This window comes from Peromyscus californicus, unplaced genomic scaffold, assembly GCF_007827085.1.
Source record: "Peromyscus californicus insignis strain IS unplaced genomic scaffold, ASM782708v3 Scaffold_3__1_contigs__length_106647218, whole genome shotgun sequence".
Taxonomy (NCBI): Eukaryota; Metazoa; Chordata; class Mammalia; order Rodentia; family Cricetidae; genus Peromyscus; species Peromyscus californicus.
The window spans coordinates 1,942,589-1,966,730 of record NW_026294551.1 but is presented as its reverse complement, the minus strand read 5'-3'; the positions used below and the strand labels follow the sequence as shown (position 1 = coordinate 1,966,730).

The window sequence follows — 24,142 nt, the reverse complement described above, 5'->3', positions numbered from 1 at the left end:
GGAGACCAGAAAAAAGACTTCTGAATGTCCATCTTTCCACCCAAAGGTGTACTTCTCATAGGTACTCTGGCTGGGCTACATTCCTGGTTCGGTTGTAACAGGTGTGGTCACCACACAATGTAGCAGGTACACTGTACCTGTGTCAGGCACACGTTAGCCTCTCTGATGTCCCCTTCCCACACTAGAGTGCAGACAGATACTTTAGATGCCACCTGGGGGATGGCAGGGCAGCCATCAGTTCTCAGACCCCATTGGCTACTTGGAATGTCAGGCCCTCAACCAGAACACTTGCTTTGGGTAGGCCAGAAAGAACAAACTGTTGTGATGTCATGGGCATCCAAGCTTGGGGTCTGCTGGATACAGAGATTTGATTTGCACTAACATGAGAAGAGTGAGTTTCCAAAACACATGGGAAAAACTTCCAGCTACACTTGTGATGTTTTCTTTTCTTTTTTTTTTCTTTTTAAAGATTTATTTATTTATTATGTATACAGAAGAGGGCACCAGATCTCATTACAGATGGTTGTGAGCCACCATGTGGTTGCTGGGAATTGAACTTAGGACCTCTGGAAGACTAGCCAATGCTCTTAACTGCTGAGCCACCTCTCCAGCCCCATATAGGATGTCTTAAAACAGCACTAGTAATATTTTCAGAGAGAAGAATCGTAACAACAGTGCAGTGAAGTGGTGCACACCTATGAACCCAGCACTCAAGAGGCTGAGGCCGTGGTGTCATGAATTCAAGGCCAGCCTGGGCTACTCAGTGACTGTGAGACCAGCCCGGGCTATGTGGTGAGACTATATGAAATTGAACAATCATCAAGCTAGGGGTTTGGGATGAAACTCCATGACAGAGTGTGGACAATATATGTGAGGCCCCGCCCTGGATTCGAAAAGAATCTGAAAATAGAAAGAAAGAAAAAAAAAAAAGAACAAAATAATACAATAATCTGGGGAATTGAATATTCTGGTGGTATTTTACTTTCTTCTTTACAATTTTATGTATTATTCAGAAATTTACAAGAATATATTATTTATGTATTCAGGAAAAAACAAAATCATGTTTATGTGAAAAATAAAAATAAACTTAAAAAGATATTTTCCAAAAGTCAGCTAGATGTCTTGGGAAATAAAATATTTCCCCATTGAAATAAAAAATGCTCTTAGCAAGCCAAAGAAGAGGATGGGCTGGTCCACGGGTCATCAGTGAGGGAGGAGGTCAAGCTGAAGAATTTTCTAGAACACATAGTGAAAGGCCCTTCCCCCCTAAAAAAAGTGTGAAGGAAAAACTAAGCAACATGCAAAACAGGCCATTTAAATGAGATTCCGGGGAATGAAAAGAAGGAGAAGGAATAGTTAAGGAAATAATAAAACTGTCCAGGGCCGAGGGAGACACTAGGAAAACATTTCAGAACATAAGGAAGAGAGATGCAGGTTCCCGTGGGAAAACATGCTACCTCCAGAAAAAAGAAAGGAGCAGACATCTGATGCTGGGAACTCAAGATTCAAAGACATGGAGGGCACCTTCACCATCCATAGGGAAAATTAGCTGAGCCTAAAGTTTCATGCCTGGCCTGACAGCCATTCAGTGCCAGGGGAAAACAAACACCACTTTTGGCTGTGCCAAGTGTTCAGAGAATTTATTTCCAACACATAGTATCTGAAATAATTGCTAGATGGAGGACTCAATCTAAATAAGCGAATAACAAATTCAAGAGGTAGGCAAGGAGGGGTACGGAGCTGAGTCTGCTTTTATCAGAGACTATATTGGGAAATGCTCTTGGTGGCCTGGGGGGAGGATCCCAGTGAACTCAGAATGGACAGTGCCCTGGGACAGAGGGGAAATGAATCAGCAAGACGGGCGATGACTCTAGGTGGTGGAAAGAGGGGAGGCCAAGTCCCTGCTCAAAATGCAGGCACTAGGGGGTTAGGGAAGATAGCGCAGTCGGTCCCGTGCATGCTTCGTAATCGACAGGACCTGAGTTTGCTCCTCAGCACCCATGAAAGCCAGGTGTAGGGTGCGCACCTGAGACCTCACTGCTGGGGAGGTGGAGACGGGAAGATCCTGGGACCTCGTGAACAGCCAGTTGAGATTCAAGTTCAGTGACAGACTCCACCCAAATAAGGTGACGCACACCTTTAATCCCAGCACTCGGGAGGCAGAGCCAGGTGGATCTCTGTGAATTCGAGGCCAGCCTGGTCTACAGAGCGAGATCCAGGACAGGCACCAAAACTACACAGAGAAACCCTGTCTCGAAAACAAACAAACAAACAAAAAACAAAACAAATAAAGTGAGAGATCAAGAGAGGGAGTGAGAGAAAGCAGAGCCCACAAGATGCCTTACCCGGTCAAAGCACTTGCCATACAAACCTGACAATCTGATGTCGATTCCTGGCACTCACGTGAAGGTAGAAAGACAGAACTGATTCCCAAGAATGTCTCTGACCTCCACATGCACCACCCTAACAATAAACAAACAAAGAGTAGTGAAAACTTAAAAATATTTAAGGTACAGAAAGATTGAGAAAGACACCTGTTGTCAGCCTCTGGGAGTCATGTGTATCTGCCCGCATGCAGACACATGAACACACCACACACACACACACACAGAATGGCTAGGGTTGGGTGGTGTAGTGTTGAGCACTTGCTTATCATGTACCCTGCCTGAGTTCCATCCTCGGCACCATAAAAACGATCAATTAGTTTAGAAGAATTTACCACTAGGTGAATAGAATTTGATGTAAATCTTCTAAATAAATGGAGCAGAAACTTGATATATCTCACAGAAGCAGGAAATGGGAGACAAGCTGGGTCATAGAGACAACATGATACCATGGCAAATACAACCTAAAGCCAATCAGGTGTGGTGGAGCACACCTGCAATCCTGGAACTCAGGAGGTGGAGGCAGGAGGATCAGAGTTCAAGGCCAGCATGAGACCCCTCATTTCATAAACCAAGACAGGGACAGGGGATTGCTCATGGGTTAAGGCACTGACAATGTGAGTTCGATACTTGAAATGGAGAACTGGCTCCTGCAAGTTGCCCTCTGACTTTCACATGTGCTCACCTGTGTGTGTGTGCGTGCATGTGTGCACACGCACACACGCACTAGCTCACATACACATGAACATGTATATACACACACACAAAAAAAAATAAAGAAAAATGTAAAAACCCAATAATAATTATTTATGATTGAAGAAGCAGGGGCTGCAGAGCTGGCTCGGCGGTTAAGGACACCTGTTGCGTGGGAAGAACCATATTAGGTTCTCAGAACCCACACGGTGGTTCACAACCATCTGTAACTCCAGTTCCAAGGGACCCAACCATTTCTGGACTTCACAGGCACCAGGCATGCACGTGGATATACATGTAGGCAACACACACACATAAAATAAATAAGTCTTAAAAGAAAAAGAAGATGAAGTCCTCAAAACCTGTGTCGGAGCCTGGAGAAGAAAGTTAAAAACACAACACTTCAGGTACATTTAGAAAACAGAATAGGCAGAAAGGGACACATCACGCTTTAATGGAAGGAACCAGGTGAGGAGGCGCAGAGAAGCCCAGCATCCGAGATTTTGTGTCTGTGTTCACAGCGGGGCTAGAACACAGATTTCATTTATAAAATTCTTGGTGTGTGTATCTGTGTGAGGATCAGTGCACATGGGATAACAGGTGTGTGCCAGCCTTCCCAGATGTGTTTTTTATTCTTACTACTTAAAAATCGTAAGTCTGAAGCAGGCTGTAGTGGCACATGCCTCTAATCCCAGCTCTTGGGAGACAGGCAGATCTCCATAGTGAGTTCCAGGCCAGCCAGAGCTGTGTAGTGAGACCATGTCTTGACACAAACAAACAGCAACAAGAAGTCTTAAGTCTGAGGCTGGGGCTGTGTAGCTCACTGCTAGAGCACTCACATAGCATGTACAAGGTGCTGGGTTCAATCCCCAGCACTGAAAAACAAAACAAAATAACAAACAAACTCCTCTAATGTTTTGTTTTTTTGCTGTTGTTGGTTTTGTTTTTTTCTGGCCCAGCTTAGGAGGTGACTTATTCCATCAGTTATTTCTTCCTCTGCTGCCTGTCATCTTTTTCTCAAGCATTTTTCTCATCTTATAAACATGTTTCAATTTCTCCATTCCTTAGGATAAATATCTTGGACACAAGCAACAGTAAACTGTGGAACTCAAAACACCTCCCTCCACACCAAACACCCCTCCGGTCAACGCCCCGGCCTTCCGGCTCCTCTCTCATGAAAGCATCTGGAAAGAATAGACCGTGCTTGGCTTCTGCTTTGTTTTGTTTTGTTCCCAATCCATTGCAGACAAACACTCTTGTAAAATAAAATAAAAAGTATTACTAAAAAAATGGGGAAAAAATCCCCAAAGACATCCAACATGCAGGCCCTAATTTTTTATTATTAGGTCCAACAAGCATAGCGGTACTGTCAGACCGCTATAAAAATGCTAAATGCTCCCTTTCAATTCCCGCACTTATCTTGACGTGGACACGGGGAGCAGCGGCTTGGGTGGGCGTGTGTCTGAGGCCATCAGGGCCACCAGGGCTGCTCTCTGTGCCTGCCACCCACGTGTGCCGGGGACTCAGCTTCAAGCACACTGAGCAAGCCCCACCCCACAAACTGACATCTGCTTCTATCCCTACATGCTCTGACAAAAGTCCCCAAAGTTGACCTATGGCTTCTCAGCACCCCCACCCCCCACCCCCGGCAACTCTTTGTTGGTTTCTATACTTTTTCTTCACTGACATTGTCCCCATCAATCTGATTTCTGTTGCTATAACAAAACATCTCAGGCTGAGTAAATTTATAAAGTGTATTTAGCACCTGGTACAGGAGCTGGGAAGTCTGTGAGCACAGTCTGGCATCCTAGCATGGCAAGACAGAACAGGGATGCTGCCGTGGATCTCTCTAATCTTATGCCACTGTGAGAACCCCACCTCCGTGACCTCATCTAACCCTCATGACCTCCAAAATATTATCTTCAAATGACTTTGGGAATTAAACTGGCAACATGAATTCTGGGGCACATGCTCAGCAGCAGCCCCTTTGCTTCTCTCTCTGATCTTGGCGACTTCCTTTCACTGCAAACCTCTGAAATGGCCATCTGCTCCCCCCTGCTCCCTCTCAGAATGCTCTTCTGGATGGTTGTTTTTGGGGGTTGATTTCTTAGTTGCACCTACATGCTGAGAATTTGCCGATTCCCAGCCACAGCCGCTTGCTTTCTGTCCTGCCTTCTGGTCACTTTCACTTGGATATCCACAGTGCCTTGTGGCCAAGTCCAGTGGTCAGGATTCCTGTGGTTCACAGGGAAGGACCTGGGCTGGCTTGTAGGTCAGAGGAAAAACAGCATATACAGGCAGGTCCCCGAGGTCAGGAGCCTGGGGCATCCTGTTTCGGTTGCAGCATTCTTCACATCTTCTGTGTTAGGTACATAATGCTGAATAACAGCCAATCCTAAGCTCACAGTGTATGGTTCAACCACTGCAAGTGACTCAGGGCCAGAGCCATCTAGAAACCTCTTCACTTGGTATTACATCAGTGGGGACCTGGGCATAGACTTCCTCACAGCACAATACCTTCACTGGGCCAAAGCTGCAGAACTGTTCTAGACCAGCCCTCCAAGCCACCAAGGGCAACTTCATTCGAGGGGAAAGGATGTAGGCCTGCACTGTAAGAGGTCAGGATGAGGAGCACCAAAACTGCTGCTGGCAGGAAGTGTTTTCCATTCCTCTGCCTTGATCCCAGGGACAAAGATTCTGCGTGGCTATCTATAGGTGGGTTTACCATTCAGATCCATGCCTAGGAGGTTTGGGTCTTGCCTTAGGTGGGACCTAGGGGGCTCACAGAGTGTGCTCTATTTTGAGTGACTTGGATGCAGGCTCCTGGGACACCTCATTTGAGAAACATCTATGCCACTTTCCTTGTCTATGAGCAGCACAAAGGCAGGGCCCTCCTTTTGGCTCAGTGTCTGCCTCTGCCTTGGCCATTCCATCATGACAGGAGAGAGACCACAGCAGCCCATGGCCTGGTAGACTTTGAGATCTGGAAGGCATGTTGCCATGCTCTACAGACCTGGGGTCTTCCTGGATCTCAGACTATTGTGCACTCATGAATCAGCCTGGAAATAGGCTGACTTCAGAATCCTGGCCGATAGAGGCTCTGGGGGACCTCGAATACCTGTTTTTTTTTTTTTAATCACTTATAATTTTAAAGTGTGTGCAATGTGTGTAATAAATATAGCAATGTGTATTTAGCAATTACATAAAATCGCACACCTATGATATATATCTTATATATGTGCAGACACACACAAATTTGTCAGGATGTTTTATTTAGTAAAGCTATTTACTTTGGAATAATTGTTGATTCACATGCTGTTATCAGAAACAACACTAAGAGATCAGAATGCCCTTGACTTGGTTTCCCCACCAAACCCCAGCACTGATGTGGGTAGAGCCATGACTCAGGCTGTTTTAGCCATTGTGAGGAATCTCAGATTGCCCTGTATAGCCACAAGCTCCCCCTTCCTTAGACCCAGTCACCATGACTCTCTCTACTCATCTATAATCCTGTCATTTCAAAGATGTTGTATCAACAGCCTTATACAACACGAAACTTTTTCTCTGCCTTAAATCAGAGTTTCTCCATATAGCCCTGGTTGGCTTGGAGCTTGTTATGTAGATCAGGCTGCCACCAAACTCACAGAGATCTGCTTGCCTCTGCTTCCCAAGTGCTGGGATTAAAGGCATAAAATGACACAACTCTGGAAAACAGTATGGCAGATTCCTTGGAAACAGCTATGAAATAATACTCAATTTCATTCCTAGGACTTTATCCCAGAGACTTTATGTCCCAGAGACATAAAGATCCATGTTCACACAGTATCTGTGATGATGATGGACTCTTATCCTGGAACCATAGGCCCAAATAAACCCTTCCTTTTATAAGTTGCCTTGGTCATATGTTTTCTTTTCTTTTTTTTTTCACAGCAGCAGTAAAGTAACTAAAGCAAGGAGCAAAATCACTGTGTGAATTTTACTTTTTAAAGATTTATTTATTTACATTTAATTTTTTTGAGACAAGGTCTCAAAAACTAGCTCTAATTTGCCCAGATCTATAGTGCCTCAACAGGCTGGCTTCAGACTCACAGAGATCCTCCTGCCTCTGCTTCCCAAGTGATGGTATTAAAGATGTGAACCACCACTCCTGGCAAAGATTCATTATTTTCAAAATGATCAGCATGGCATGGTGGTGGCACATGTCTTTAATCCCAGCACTCAAGAGGCAGAGTCAGGCTGAGCTATGTAAGAGCCAGCCTGATCTACAAAGAGTGTTCCAGGACAGCCAGGGCTACATAATAGAGATACCCTTTCTCAAAAGACACAAAACAAAATGGCAAAATTATTGTATAATGTGACTACAGTGAAGCACACACAGGGCCCAGGAGGGCACCTCAATCTGGAGTTTACAGGCAGTTGTGAGCTGCCTGGCATGGGTGCTGGGACTCTGTTCTCTGGAAGCGCCGTGAGGCTCTTGACCACGGAGACATCTCTCCATCCCCTGCTGTGTGAATTGCCCTTCAGGATATTGTGTGAACATGAATCGTTATGTCTCTGGGACAAATTCCCATGAACGCGGTTGTGCGGTTATTTCATAGCAAGTTTGTTTCCAAGGAAACGGTTAAAGTGTTTTCCAAAGTTGCGTCATTTTATATTCTCACAGCAATGAGTGACTAATTCTGTTTCTCCACATCCTCACCAGCATATGCTTTTGTGACCATTTTTTATTTTAGCCATTCTGATGGGAATATACTGATCTCTTCTGGTGGTTTTAATTTGCATTTCCCTGACAAAGGAGGAGCTGGAGTCTCTGCTTATCTGCCATCTGTTTCACCTCTAAGGAAATAGCCACTCATCCTCTTTTTGCTCATCTTCTATACTGTTTTCTTTTTTTAACCATTGTTTTTGTGACTTATTTTTATTTTATTTATGTGTATCTGTGTATGTCTCACTGTAGGCCACGTGTGTGCAGTGCCCACAGAGGCCAGAAGAGGGCAGAAGATTCCTCTGGAATTGTTACAGCCAGTTGTGAACCACCACACAAGGGTGTTGGGAACTGAACCCACATCTTCATAAAGAGCAGCAAGTGCTCTTAACTGCTGAGCCATCTTCCCAGCCCCATTCTTTTTTTCTTGTTTGTTTGTTTTGAGACAGAGTTTCTCTGTGTAGTTTTGGTGCCTGTCCTGGATCTCCTTCTATAGACCAGGCTGGCCTCGAACTCACAGAGATCCGCCTGCCTCTGCCTCCTGAGTGCTGGGATTAAAGGCGTGCACCACCACTGCCCGGCCTCAGCATTTTTTTTTAGCTTTTACTTTTGAATAATTTCTAACTTATAGAAAAGTTGTTAGACTAGTGCAAAAAAAAAAAAAACACCTATATCCTATTCACCCTGATTCCTAACGTGTCAGCCGCTTTCCACACTTTCTTATTCTATTTTTGAACAGTTTGAGAGTTTGTTGTACACAGTTGCCCGCCATCTCCTGGCCAGCCCCCACACCGAGGCAGCATAGCCATCCAAATCAGGACCTCGAGGCAGCTGAGAATGCCAGACCAGCTCCTGCTTTACCAATCAGCCCACTGAAGTCCTCGTAAGTCAAGAACACAGTCTAGTCTTTCAAGGTTGCTGTCATGTTTCTGCAGTGCCCGTCAACTTAGAGCTCAGTCTTCCTGTGAGACATGGTCCTGTGAAGATTTTGTTCCACGGTTTGGTCTGAGAGTTAGACCAGCTGCCTGGAATTCAGGGAGGAAGGCTGGCTTGGCGAAGATGTCTAGCAGATGTGTACATGAAGGCAGGAAGCCAGGGAGCTCACTCAAGGTCTCACAGTTGCCCACAGTGAGGTTCCTGGGCGTGTCAGCCTTTTCCTTAAGACCGCAAAGGCCTAGAACTGGACATCTGGAGGTGGCTGTCATTTGATAAGGTAGCCAAGGTGATTCAGAGGGTCACTTCTAAACATCTCAACTGAAACATGATTAAGTTAATTTGGGGCTAGGGCTGTAGCTCAGTAGTAGAGCATTTCCCAAGAATGCCTAAAACCCAATAAGAGCTTGCTCCTCAGCCCTGGAAAAAACCCTGGGCAACCTCCTTCTTTTTTGAAGGTGAGTCTCATGTAGCCCAGCCTGGCCTCAACCTCTCTGTGTAGCTGAGACTAACCCTGCTGATTCTCCGGACCCTACCCCCCGCGTGCTGGGATGACAGGCATATGCCCCCATACACAGCTCGGTAAATTTTCTTTTGAGTTTTTCCTTCTCTGTGTTTCATTTTTGAAGAGTCCAGGCAGACGATGTAAAATACCCCCGAGTTCAGACTGTCTGTCTCTTTGTCATGTCAGGTCCCATTTCTCTCTCAGAAGAGATGCTGCATGCCTCTGCCACAGCATGTGAGGAGCTCCCGGGTGTCTGTTCATCCCTCTCTGGTGATACTAATATTTGCCACTTGGCTGAAGGTGATGTCTGCCAGGTTCCTCCATGGTGCAGTTAATTAATTAGTATTTTGAACTTACTAATTACTAAGTAATAATTAGCAAGTGCTTTGAGAGCAGATAGTCAAGGCTAAGTAAATAGCCTGCTTCCTTTGACCTTTCACCAGGAGTTGGAGCATCCGCTGTTGATTCTTCCCTGAATCAATTATTAATAAGCTGGTCGCCAAATGGAAGCTCTCTAGTCCCATTATTCCTCCTACATTTGGGAGTCAGCTTTCTCCCCCATTCACGTATTCAATCATTTATTTTTATCATGAATTATTTACATGGTAAATAAAGATAGCAATCCATTACTATATTGTGTTGCTCAGATTGTCCTAGGTCTGGCCAAAGGGAAGCCCTTCCGGCCAGTTCCTGCCTTTCCCTGAGGTTCCATTGTCCCCTGAGCACTTCCTGGCTTTCTGGCACACGGAGGCATCTGGGTTCATCCTGCATATTTTGTGTCCAGCCCTGGGCCTGGCTCCTCCCAGAGCCCCTGACTTCTGTTAGCTCAGGATTGAGAAGGCGTCTCCGAGCTGGGCTTGTTCACTGCTGCTGGGACTTTGCTGCCTTTGGGCCAGACCTAGACATACACTCTCCCATGTCTATTTCTAGGTCTGTCTATAATAAGAAACCCAAGTTCACGCCAGTGCCACAGCTGCAGCCCAGCACTGCCCTCCTCCCAGTGCCCATACCCCCCTCAAGGGGCATCAAACACCGTTATCCTAAGTCACTTACCGGTGTTCAGTGGCTCGAGAGAGCACATCTCCATGGCCTCCTGTCTCTTCAGAACCACTCCCTGATTCTTGGGTTCCATGAAAGGGAATGGAAGAGAAGAAGAAGGAATGATGTGACCTTCTTGGGGTCCCAAATGACCACAAACTGGGGGTTAAACAACAGACATTTGTTTTCACTGGGATCTTGAAGTTGGAAGGTTGAGAATGAGGTATGGTATATACAGGGCAGTTTTCCTGGGGGAAACTGAGAGAGGACTCACTGTGTGCTCTATTCAGCTTCCGGGGTGCTAGTGATGATCCTTGGTGCCCTTGACTTGCAGGTGTGCAGCTCCATCTGTTTTCGAGGCCATTTATCTCTGCATGCAAATACTGTCACCTTGTAAGGATGTTAGTCTCTGAGTCTGAACCACGGTTCTATCATCAATCATGCTGCCCAGTTCAATTGTCAACAGCACTACCTTAACCTTGGGTTATGTCCAAGGACCCTATTTCCAAGGTCATAGGTATTGGGGGTCAGCACTTCAATCTCAAAATCAATCTCTGTCTCTGTCTTCTCTCTGTCTCTCTGGTTTTGGTGAGACCTCTCACCAAACTTGTTGGGTTAGAATTTGCTATGTAGCCCAGGGAGATGCAATCCAAAGTCGTCAGGACTCCTTGTCTGTGATGAGCCCCCAGGGCTTGCAACTGTGGTCTTCTAGGACATTTTGATTTGGATCCAAATTCAATCCAGGGACAGAGACCGTTACCCAAAAGGGCAATGGGAGTGGCTGTGGGCAGGGGCCTTTCAAAGGGTAGGGCTACTGCCCACTCCAGCCACAGAGGCAGGAGCCCTCCTTGGGGACTTCTCCCCGACAGCAGCATGCTCTGTGCATCACATCCCTTTTCCAGTCCTTTCGGAGAGCTGCTCAGCTGTGGAGGGACAACCTCAGCACTGGACAGCTGGACAGCACTGGAGTTGGAATAACTTTCTCATACTCATGTGGGTCCCTGAGGGGTCAGCTGAATGCCTCCCTCCAAGGCTAGACCCTGAGAGCTCAGCTGCTCAAGCAAGAGCAGGACTTTTTTCTCCCTTGTGTCGTCTTGGCTGTCCTAGAACTCACTCTGTAGACCAGGCTGGCCTCAAACTCACAGAGACCCACCTGCCTCTGCCTCTCCGAGTGCGGGGATTAAAGGTGTGTACCACTGCCCAATCAAGAGCAGGACTTTTAATGCTCAGATTCCTACCCCTGAGATAAAGGTCTGACCAGAGGCCACCTTAGTCAGTCTCCTGTCCATACCCCACACTGGGCAGCTGTGGCTCTGACTTTAGCAGGCATTAGCCCATTTTGTTATTTATTTACTTTGTAAATCAATAACTCACTGTGTAGCCCAGGCTGGACTTAAACTTGAGATCCTATTGCTATCACCATGTCTGGCTTCAGAGCATCTTAAAACCCACCCCTGCAGGGCGGCGGCGGCCCACGCCTTTAATCCCAGCACTCAGGAGGCAGAGGCAGGCGGATCTCTGTGAGTCTGAGGCCAGCCTGGGCTACAGAACCAGTTCTAGGACAGCTAGAGCTACACTGGGAAACCCTATCTCAAAAAAACAACCCCTCCCCCCAAAAAACCACCAAAACCCCCCCAAAATCTGTCCTCCCCATAAAACTTAAGATACCCCAGGAGCAGTGAGCACAAGTCCTCCATGATCATTTCGGGTTCATTTCCCCTTGCAAGCAGGAGGCTAGGTATCCGGCACTCCTGGAGAGCATCGATTCCTAAACTTCCTCTCCTCTCGGGCTCCTGATGGGGTTTTAGCTACTTCAAGCCTATTCTGGCATCTGGGATCCAAGAAAAACACCAGACAATGTTGAGCTGATCTCAGAGGTGGCTTAGAAAGAGACACAGACACCAGAAGACACACCAGGGTCTGCACCAGACCTGCACTGGACCCTATCTGCCAGCGACTGCATTAAACCAGAAGAGCTGCTGCAGAGAATTGGTCTGTTTGGGCCCTGGCCTCAGAGAAAGGGCTAGAAAGGGCTTTGTCCCCTGGGCTGACGCAGACACTGCTCCCCGATGGAGGCCGTGGCACTCTCCCTGCTCATGGGTTCATATGTTTGATGAATTTGTCATAACTTGAAAGGCCCCAGTTTCCACACTAACTTCCCGTTCCAGTTCAGTTGCCCACATAACCACAGGCGAGTTAATTGCATGTCCATCAACAACCTTAGGGATAGGCGTACATTCCTGAAGTCTAGGCACCCTGTTCCATTGCCTCTCTGTGGACAAGACTGGGCGTGGGTTTCTGCAAGATGCCCACAGGCAGAAGCCAAGGCTGAGCTGGTGTACAGCCAGACTGGTATCCTGGGAGCCATGACCTGGGCCTGCCCTTCCTTGTAAGCCCCATGTATGTATGGGACAAGCTGATAAGACTTCTCAGGGTCCTCTGTCCAGTAACATTCACCCCAGAGATGGAGCGTGCCCACCCAGCAGCTCCACCACTAAGGATCTCTCTTCCAGTCTCATCCCATCACTCAACAAGGTGTGAAGGAAGGCACACAGGAACCACTTCACCACAGCTGGTCTGGACTCCAGCACAGAGCCTAGAGCGAGGTAGGTTGAAGGAGGTAACAAAGGATGGACCACAAGAAACAGGGAAGCCGGGTAAAAGATCTTCAAACTACTGAGTCACGTGTGCTGTCCCTGCCAAAACCAAGTGTGCTGCCTGTGTTTGTATGATGATAGACATTTCAGGCGGAGCCGCGCACACCTGCATGGTTCTTGCACTTTAGAATCTTTTATGTCCTTCAAATTTTTGGAAAAAAAAATTTCTGTAGATCTGGGATGTAGCTCAGGGGTAAAAAGCTTACATGAAAAAGTCCCCACCCTGGATTCCATTCCATCCTCAGCACTGGGATGGGGAGGGGGAAAACAAATAAAAAAAAGAAAGGAAAGAAAAAAGATTGAAAAGGGAGCCTGGTCAGAAGGCTTACCAGGGAACAGTGCTTGCTTTCCAAGCCCGACAACCTGAGCTTGTCCTATCAGCAGGGCTGTGAGGGGCCCAGGTCCCCGGGTACCTGGATGCCTGAGTACTTGGGTATATGGATACCTGGACACTGGCTGGGGGATGTCTTTCTGTTTGCTGTGAATATATGTTGATCCCATTGGTTAATAAATAAGCTGCTTTGGCCTATGGCAAGACAGCTTAGAGGCAGGCGGGAAATCTAAGGAGAGAAACAGGAAGGAGAAAGGCGGAGTCTGGGGAGACGCCAGCACCGCCAGGAGAGAGATGGCAGCCTGCTGTCCAAGGAGCAGCATGCCAGCAGACCTGTAAGCCACAGAACACGTGGCAAAACACAGATTAATAGAAATGGGTTAATTTAAGATGTAAGAGCTAACTAGCAAGAGGCCTGCCATAGACCATATAGTTTGTAAATAATATAAGCCTCTGTGTATTTACTTGGGTCTGAGCGGCTGCAGACCTCAGGTGAGAGAGATTTGTCCCGACTGCGTGGCTGGGCAGGACTGGAAAAACCTTCTGACTACAGACACTTGGTGAGCTGTGGGAAAGAAGGATGTGGCAAGACTAACCAGAAGCTACAATGAAAGCACCTAAGTGTATTTCTCAGAAGTAGCCAGGAATGGTGGCACATGCCTGCCATCCAGCATGTGAGAGGTGGAGACAGGAGAATCCTAAGTTCTAAGTTATCCTTAGCTAGGGCTGGAGAGGTGGCTCAGCAGTTAAAACCACTTGCTGCCCTTACAGAGGACCTAGGTTTGATTCCTAGTACCCACATGGTGGTTCACAACCATCTATTAACTCCAGTTCCAGGAGATCCAATGTACTTTTTTGACCCCTAGGCATCAGGCACCAACTGGTACACAATTATATGTACACATTTAAAAAAATAATTTTTTTTTTAAAGAAAAGAAAGAGCCAGGTGTGGTGGCACACACCTTTAATCCCAGCACTCAGGAAGCAGAGGCAGGCAGATCTCTGAGTTTGAGGCCAGCCTGATCTACAGAGCAAGTTCCAGGACAGCCAGGGCTACACAGAGAAACCTTGTCTTGAAAAACAAAAACAAGCCGGGTGGTGGTGGCGCACGCCTTTAATCCCAGCACTCGGGAGGCAGAGCCAGGCAGATCTCTGTGAGTTCGAGGCCAGCCTGGTCTCCAAAGCGAGTTCCAGGAAAGGCACAAAGCTACACAGAGAAACCCTGTCTCAAAAAAAAACAAAAAACAAAAAACAAAACAAAACAAAAAAAACCCACAGAGCCGAGAGGTAAATTGTTTTCAGTCAGGCCACTCTTGGCTTTGCCTGGGCTTTGTACCTCATTGATAGAGGGCAGAGGGGTAACAGAGGCTGGCCCCCACGGACAAGAGGGAGCAGGAACATGATCCCTGGACCCACATTTCAGTGGATATTCCAGTGGATATCTGGACTGATTCTGTTCTGCCCTGGGCTGGGGGAGGAACAGGCAGGCTATCTGTCCTGCCATTGTGTGGCTCCTCTAGAGGTTTCAGGGCACATGGTGGTCCCTATATAGATTGGAGACTGCAGTGGCTTGCGGAAGGAACAGCTGCTGGTGTTCTTCCACAGTGAAGGCAGGTCTCATCCACAGTGTTGTGAGGAGCCCAAGCATGATGGGGTGACTTAGAAGCCACTGATGAGCCTCACCTCTGCCAGACTGATCCAAGGCAAACTTAGGCAGAGTGTGGTACCCTGAGTCTCCTAGAGTCAGGCCACAGGACTGCTGGCCCCTGGTTCCTTCTGCTTATCACATCTCCTCTGGGAAGGGTGTAGGGTCATGAAGCTTGGATCCTGCAAACTGCTAGCCTTCTCTAGATCATATGGGTACTGCAGTCCTGGGGGCTGTGAGCTACTTTTTTTGGTTGTTCGAGACAGGGTTTCTCTGTGTAGTTTTGGTGCCTGTCCTGCATCTCGCTCTGTAGACCAGGCTGGCCTCAAACTCCCAGAGATCTGCCTGGCTCTGCCTCCCGAGTGCTGGGATTAAAGGTGTGCGCCACCACTGCCTGGCCTATGAGCTACTTCATGGGGACACTGGGAATGGAATGGCTCTGGACCAGCTAGCTGGCAGGCAGCTCTTGTCTTCATGAGGGATCACTCAGCAAGGACAAGAAGACAAGAGAGATAGCCGTGAGCTTGACCAGTTGTGGTGGCCAATGCCTCTGTTCTCAGGGTGCCACAATGACAACAGGGTGCCTGGGGAAGCTGCCTCTTGCTCCTGGAGACCTGAAGAAGTAGAGTCCCAGCTCCTACAGGATGACAGGTGCTGGCCTTAAGAGCACTGTTGGTCTTGCAGAGGACCCAGGTTCAGTTTCCAGCACCTACATGACATTCATAATCATCTATAACTCCGATTCCAGGAGATCTGAAGCCTTCTTCTGTCCTCTGCAGGCAGTGCATCCAGGTCACACACACACACACACACACACACACACACACACACACACACACGTAGGAAAAGCACCTAAAATAAAAAAACTATATATATATTTTTTTCAAGACAAAGTTTTTCTGTGTAGTTTTGGTGTCTGTCCTGGAACTCACTTGGTAGCGCAGGCTGGCCTCAAACTCACAGAGATCCGCCTGGCTCTGCCTCCTGAGTGCTGGGATTAAAGGTGTGCACTACCATGACCCAGCCCCCCCAAAAATTAATTTATTATTTTTTGTGGAGGTGTTTTGTGTGCATGTATGGCTGTACACCACATGCATGCAGTGCCTGGGAGGCCAGAAAAGGATGTTGAATTCCCTGGAACTAGAGTTATGGATGGTTGTGAGCCACCATGTGGGTGCTGGGAATAGAACCTGGGTCCTCTGCAAGAGCAACAAGTGCTCTTAACTGCTGAGCCATCTCTGTAGCCCTGACACACCCCAAATAATTCTAAAAAGATGTTAAAATATAAATTTATTTACATATATATAGAGTAACAGTTTTTATTCCATTTATTTATTTATTTATTGGCAGGGGGCGTGGGTAATGAAGCATGTAGAAGTTAGAGAACTACTTGCTGGGGTCAGTTCTCTCCTTCTACCCTGTGGGCCCAGGTGTTCAAATTCAGATCATTAGCCAGGCAGTGGTGGCACACACTTTTAATCCCAGCACTCCGGAGGCAGAGGCAGGTGGATCTCTGTGAGTCTGAGGCCAGCCTGGTCTACAGAGCGAGTTTCAGGGCAGACACATCTACACAGTGAAACCCTGTCTCAAAAAGAAAGATTTTCCCAGATCATCTGGCTTGGTAGCGTGCAGCATGCACTTCTGCCTTTTGAGATATCTTGCCTGCTCTCACCACAGTTTATAAGTGAGAATAAATAAGAATCAGACACGATGGCACACACCTGTAGTTCCAACACTTTGGAGCCCTGAGGCGGGAGGACAACCATGAATTTAAGTCCAGTCTGGTCTGTATAATGAGTGTCAGGTCATGCAGAGTTACACAGCAAGACACTGTCTCAAGAACTAAGACATTGGCTCCCGAGGAACAATGCTTACTGTTGACCTCTGACCACATATGCATATGTGCACACACACAACTAATACTAATAGGAACACAGCTGTCTTAGGTTATCATCGCTGTGATGAAACACTGTGACCAAAGCAGCTTTGGGAGGACAGGGTTTGTTTCACTTATTCTTCCAGGTTAAATGGTCCATCACCAAGGAAGTCAGGGCAGGAATTCAAACAGGGCAGGAACCTGGAGGCAGGAACTGATGCAGAGACCATGGGGGGATGCTGCTTACTGGTTTGCTTTCCATGGCTTCTGAGTCTACTTTCTTATAGAGCCCAGGTCAGCCCGCCCAGGGATGGCACCGCCCACAACGGGCTGGGCCTTCCCCTATCAATCACTCCTTGAGAAAATGCCCTACAACTGGATCTTATGGAGGCATTTCCCAACTGAGGTTCCCTCCTTTGAAATGACTCTAGCCTATGTCAAACTGACATAAACCGAGTCAGCACAATAGCATTCTAGGAACATATACACAGAAAAAAAAATCCTTCCTTTGGGTTGTATGACACCCCAACAGTTCTCAGTGTACTGACACACAAAACTGAAGAGAAGCTGTGTGCGGGCTTAGAGGTACACGCAGTCTGACAGCACGGTGTGTACGCACACAGAGTCAGGCTGGCTGGAACTCCAACACCAGCCTTTGCAACCAGGCAAGTTTTCTGTTTCCTCATCTTGCAACATGAATTTTCTGGAAGAATATGGGAAAATGTGGCCAAAGAGATGGATGGCTCAGCAGCTGAGCACTGGCTGCTTTTCCAGAGGACCCAGGTTTGCTTCCCAACACCCACATGGTGGCTCACACCCTTCTGTAACTCCAGGTCCAGGGGATCTGACACTCTCTTCTGGCTTCTACAGGCACCAAGCACACATGTGGTGCACAGACATACAGACAGACAAGACATCCATACACATGAAATAATAAAACTTTAAAAATATATATGGGAAGCTGGGCAGTGGTGGCGCATGCCTTTAATCCCAGTACTTGGGAGGCAGAAGCAGGCAGACCTCTGTGAAAAAGAAGACAAAGAAACCCTGTCTCAAAAAACAAAAGCAATATGTATATTTTTATATATTCCCATATATATATATGATATATATATATATCATATATATATATCATATATATATATATATGGGAAAGCCTGGGTGAGGCAGAGGAGCATCTGAGACCAAGGAACTGCATGAATATGGAGCAGGGACAGCAGGGACATCGAGGCTGCCACCTGACTAGCATGCTGGAAAGTGGAGAGTGGAGATCAGCCTGGGACACAGACGCAGCCCTCAGAACTAGAGGCACCTCCCTCCATTCCTTAGTTTCAGGTTTGTAGCCTCCCCAACTGTGAGGAAATGATTTCTTGTTGACTAATCTGCAGAGCTTGTGGTTATTGAAAAGTATTTATTATTTGTTTGTTTGTTTAGTGTGTATGAGTGTTTTGCCTATATGTATATATTCATGTGTCAAAAAATTGAGGCCAGAAGACCTGGCAGTGAGCGGGCTCCAGGGCTTCAACCTGGTGCTCAGTGGCCACACAGCTGTCAGCCCCATGGGCTAGGACTTAGCTTGAGGCATGGATATGAGGAGTCAGTGAGGGTCACCAACTGCCACCACAGCACCAGATCCACCGGCTACCGCTCAAGCCTCCTTTGAGGGTCCCAGGGTGACTCCTTCCCAGAGAAGCCTTCCTCTCCAGGCTTTCTGACACCACCTTGACCTGCCTCTTGGTGTCCCCTCACTGACCTCCTGCTGCCTAAGGCGCCATCCTGTCCCTCCCACCCCTGCCACGACCCTATCTGCATTACTGTTTTCCAATCTCTGTTATGTCCCTAAGGTCATGTGCCCATCAGGGAGGGCACACTTCACACAGCTCGGCTCCTGACTGTCAAGTCTGGTGGACTGCCACACAGAGAGAGCCCAGGTCTCTTAGAGGTTCTCCAACCCTTGATCAGAGGATCAGGCCCAGGCTGCAGGCATGGGTGACTCCACCCTTCCAACCCCTGCATCCCTGGGGGCCCCAGAAATCATGCAAAATTCAGTCCTAGCCCTGTCCTTCCCGGCCAGCACCTCTCCTCTCCCTGGCTACCGATACCCTTCTCTTTGTTACCCTGTTGTTAAGTATGGCCCTTCCTATCTAGTTCCAGAGGCAGCCGTTACTGTCCTCTCCTGCTCAAGGCCTTGACCTGGCTCCCTACGTTTCAGTCTCAGAGCTAGAGGCATTGGTGGCCTGAAAGACCTCTGGAATCCAGCCATTCTGTCCCTACCCTCCAGATCCTCCAGGCTATCACTCTTCCCTCTCCCCTTCCTATCCCACAGGAAGGCTCCTGGCCTCCTTGCCCTTCTGGAAGCCTCAGGGCCTTTGCTCCTCCCGGAGTACTCCCCATACCTGTAGGACCTGCTTCTCACCTCCCGCAGCTGTCCTCAGATGTCAGCATGACCTGACTTAAAATGGCAGCATTGTATGGCCTGCCAGACACCAGGCAGCCCCAACATGTGTGCTCGTTCATATGCTGACCCTCGCTTCCTCATAAGCCCCAGTGTCTGGCTCCATGTGGGATCCCTCTTTCCTGTACACGTGCCAGGCCTACAAGGCCCTAGGTGCATGAGTGGTGGCTGAACTGTGCAGTGGGGGCAGGAAGGCATGCCTCTTTCCTACAGCTGTCCCCTCTAATGTCCAGTCTCCTCAGGATAGACCTCAGGTGACCCTAATTGGGACAGTTCTGGAGTAGGGTGGACTGGAGGTTGGCTTGTCTAGCTTGGATCAGGCCTGAGGAGGCCCTACCTGGGAACTGCAGCCGGGAACCTTGGTCAGGCCTTTAGCTGCCCAGTCAGGCAGCTCAGTTCACTGCCTGAGGTTCGTACAGAGCAGAGAATGTAGCTAACTCTGCAGGGAGAGGGAGCCGAGTGGACATGGGGCCAGAGCACTGACAAGCTTTGCAGCCTGCCTGCAGCCTCACCCGGAGGCCTTCTGCCTACACCTGTGGGTGGGCTTTGAGTAGCCAGTGAAGGCCCAGATGATTGGCACAAGCACAGTCAAATAGACCAGTGGACAGGAGGGCGGGTCCAGGAAGCCACCCCTCCCCCACCCGCTGATTTATAACAAAGACCACTGCGGTGCAGCAGGCAGCCCAGCCCTTCATTCTAGGGTGCCACATCAGCTGGACGGTGACAGGAAAAACTGCCCTCAGCCCAGCATCACAACATATATATATATAAATAATTAAAAGTGAATCGTGTACTGGAGGGTGAGAAACAAACCCCAAGTCTTCTAGAATAAAATATAGGAGCTTTTCCAGGCAGTGTGCTCAGCAGATTGCTGCGGTAGCACCGAAGACAGTCACCGTGAAAACCATGAAAGAAGAATGTGAACATTAGGCTGACAAGATGGTTCTGTGGGTAAAAGTGCCTGCCACCAAGCCTGCCGACCAGAGCTCAAGCCCCAGGACCTGCATGGTAGAGGAAGAGAATTGACTTCTGCGAGCTGTCCTCTGACCTCCATATGTGAACCCTGGCATGCAGACACATGCAGACACGTGCAGACACACAGATAAATAAATACAATTTTTAATGATTTATTTTTATTTTATGCACATCGGTGCTTTGCCTCCATGAGGGCGTCAGATCCTCTGGAGCTGGAGTTACAGACAGCTGTGAGCTGCCGTGTGGGTGCTGGAATTGGACCCGGGTCCTCTGGAAGAGCAGCCAGTGCTCTTAACCACTGCTCCAGCATCAGTAATAATTTTTTTTAGTTGTGCAGCTGAGTAGTAAAATGCTCACCTAACAATGCACAAGGCCTTAGATTTGATCCCTGGTACCACAGAGCAGGGAAAACATTAGGAACTTGGAGGTGCCGTTAGGAGTGAAAAGGTGAGCCACACATCCCTTCCTACCTCTGTGTATCTTTTTGTTTGTTTGTTTTTGTTTTTCAGACAAGGTTTCTCTGTGTAGTTTTGGTGCCTGTCCTGGATCTCGCTCTATAGACCAGTCTGCCTTTGAACTCACAGAGATCTACCTGGCTCTGCCTCCCAAGTGCTGGAATTAAAGGCGTGCGCCACCACCGCCCAGCACACCTCTGTGTATCTTGATAGGTGAATAGACAGATGTTTTGTCAAGATTTTGCATCCATACTATACCAAGAACTCCTACAAACCAGTAAGAAAACAACAAAGCAAACAGTTTTTAAAATGATCAAACACTCACTTTGTAGACCCAAAAGGCATCAAAATGGCTCACCTGCAGGTAAACAAATGGCCAGCCTTATCAATCATTAGGGAAAGGGACACTGAAGTCCTGTGGATGTCACCTCATACTTCCTAGAACAGCTAAGCCAAGAGAGACAATTCTGAGTCAGTGCGACTGGAAACAGCTGGGTACTCCTCATGTTCACAGAGTGCACAGCAAATGATCCCCCCCCCCCCCCCCCCCCCGGAGCTGAGGACCGAACCCAGGGCCTTGCACTTGTTGGGCAAATGCTCTACCACTGAGCTAAATCCCCAAACCCAGCAAATGACTTCTAATAGTCATTTGGCCACTTCTACACATTCTGATGCCTGATGGTGTCACACTCCTAGCTGTAGCTAACAGGTGATGGCTCATTTTCTGTGTCAACTTGACTGGGCTGGGAAATGCCCAGACATTGACTCTGGGTGTGTCTTTGAGGGTATGTCCAAACGAGGGCATCCTTTGACAGGGTCCGTGTAGACTGAGCACAGAGGCCTGCCCTTCCTGATGAACAGTTGAAGAAAGAACCAAATGGAACAAAAATGCTGATCCTCTCTAGAGTAAGAGGGACTTTCTTCCAGTCCGAGTGAGCTGGAACATGAACAGCACCATCTGTTGCCCTGCACTGCTGGACTTATCAATCCCATAACCACAGGAGACAAGCATTGTTAACAAGTCTCTTTATGTGGACATCAGCATAGTTGTCAGCATAACTCATGTTACTCGTGTCTGTCCAGAGAACCCCAAGATAATCCAGAAGACAAACACGGGTTTATGTGACCAAATAAGAGTGTACGTACCAGCTTCAGGCCCAGGGCACACCTTTACTGCCTCAGTGTTCTGGAGGCTGGAAGCCTGAAGTCCATTTGTGGGGAGGGTTGGGTCCTCCTGGAAGCCCTGAGGGAGATTCTTTCACACTGTCTCAGTTTTAGAAGGCTGTGGGATCTCTACTTTCCTTGGCGTGAAGCTGGTCACTTGCACCCCTGCCTCATGTCTAGGGGCTCTTTCTTCCTCTTCAATCTTCTCCCTGCAGAGCAGGGCTGCCTCCTGCTTGCGTGTGCTTTGCCAGGCCTCGGGCCATATTTCTCTGTCCACAGCACACCTTTTTCCTCCTTCAGAGGCTGAGAACCCCCAAAGCTTCCTCCAGAGCCTGGAAAAAGGGAGCTGTGCTTCTGCCTGATCCTGGCCACAAAGACAACAGCACTGGACACATCATATAGTACAGAAACTGGGCACTGTGGCTCACATCTGCAATCTCAACAGGTGGGAGACAGAGACAGGATGACTGCAGCAAGCTCTACACCGGTCTGGGCTATATAAATGAGTTCCAGGTCAGCCTGAACTATGTAGACAGACCCAAAATATAAAAAGTAAAAAGGCCGGGTGGCGGCAGCGGTGCACACCTTTAACCTCAGCACTCAGGAGGCAGAGGCAGGTGGACCTCTGTGAGTTCAAGGCCAGCCTGGTCTACAGAGTGAGATCCAGGACAGCCAGGGCTACACAGAGAAACACTATCTCAAAACAAAACAAAACAAAGCAAAATAAAAAACAAAAAAAGTAAGAAGGCTGATTTTAATTATTTATAGGAACTGATGAAATGACAGAGTGGTTGTCTACATGCACTTGAAGGTTCAGCCTCAGGCACCACATAAACAATATGTGTGGCACAGGCCTGTCATCTTGGCATGAGAGAGGAGGAAGCAGGAGGATCAGAAGTTCAAGGCCATCTTCAATTATGTAGTGAGTTTGAGACCAGTCTGGATTAAATCATTAATTAAATAATTAAAAAATTAAATAGGACAGGTATGGTGGTCCATGCCTTTAACCTCAGCATCCCGAAGGCAGAGGTGAAGGCTGGAGGATCTCTGTAAGTTTAAGGCCAGCCTGCCCTACATCATGAAACCCTATTTCCAAAAACTGAGCTAATTAACTAAATATAAAATAAAACCAAAAGTGCTGACTCTGGATTGGTAGGGATGAGGGAAGAAGGATTGGTAGAGACAGAAAAGAGGGATAGGGTGATCAGAATATATACATGTATTAAACTGTCAAAGAACAAAATTAATCAATATAAATTTAAATGAGTAAATATCAATTAATTAAATAAATGCAGTGCTAGCCTTATCCCGGAGTCATCCAGGTTTTCAAGGCTGGGGCTTGAGGCCAGACAGTGCACCACTTGGCTAGACCTCCAGCCCAAGGGACGGCTATGACTAGATGAAAGAGGCAAAACCAAAGCCTGGCTGTCCCTCACAGGCTGTGTGACTTGGAGCAAGTCACTCCTCCTCTCTGGACCCCATTGTCCTCCACATGTTCACAGAAGACCGTTTCTCTACACCCTGTGACTATGCCAGATGACAGATCTGAGCGAGTTCTTTCAGTGTCTCTGGTGTCTGGGGAACAATCGGAACCCCAAAAGGAGTTTTCTCCAGTTGACGGAAGTGGCTGAGGCCTTCCCAGTCAGTGAGGACCTTAGAAGGTCGTTCTGATCACCAGCCACTGGAAGTGCTCCAGGCCTCAAAACTTCTTCCAGAAAGAAAAGCAAAGTCACCCAGGCGGTATCTTGGTTCACCCCGGTGGCAGCCAGGCAAGAGAAAGGTGGGGATTTTGTTTTGTTGGAATCAGAAACTCATACTATAGCCCAGGCTGGCCTGGAATCTAGGTGGCCCTCCTGTCTCGGCCTCCCAGGTGCTGGGATCATGAGGGCATACCACCACGCTAGTTTGAAAGGTGGGTAACTCAAGAGCAGGGGTCACACAGGCACAGGCTAGTCCCCTCTGCCTTCCAGAGCTGAGTCTCAGCTGCCTTCTTTGCAGTCTACAAAAACAATGCCCTGCCGACTGGAGGTGGAGGGTACCTGGAGAAGCCACTGAGCACCCAAGTGTTCCCAAGACAGTTTCCCATAGACAAGGCAGCAGTCACCCACGGAACCAAAGGCTGATTTGTAGGAACGTGTGGAAGGAGGCAGCTCCCTCTACCCAGGTGTCCCTGGCATCTGGCTTTTGCCACCTTTTCTAGGGGAAGAAGCTAGTTTGAACTGCTCACATTCCAATTTAGAAACCTACACATTTTCCAAACCTTGCCCAACTGAATCCCACTCTCCTGACCTGTTGGAGCAGGTCTGGAGACCTCCACCATTTTCTA

The 24,142-nt window shown here is 47.9% G+C and overlaps 1 protein-coding gene across 4 annotated transcripts in view; it reads right to left on the bottom strand.

Annotated features, from left to right (window-relative positions):
* Positions 1–24,142, bottom strand: part of LOC128121693 (collagen alpha-1(XXIV) chain-like) — a 46,910-nt gene that overhangs the window by 5,626 nt on the left and 17,142 nt on the right. For 2 of the 4 annotated variants that reach the window (XM_052756574.1, XM_052756573.1), the window contains exons 3-4: positions 2,372–2,463; positions 1,626–2,248 (exon numbers count right to left, since the gene is read on the bottom strand). In XM_052756574.1, the coding sequence (XP_052612534.1) occupies positions 2,400–2,463 (64 nt within the window). In that variant the 3' untranslated portion in view covers positions 1,626–2,248; positions 2,372–2,399. Of the gene's footprint in view, positions 1–1,625; positions 2,249–2,371; positions 2,464–24,142 lie in introns of those variants that run through there. The other 2 variants (XM_052756572.1, XM_052756571.1) reach the window with 1 other exon arrangement.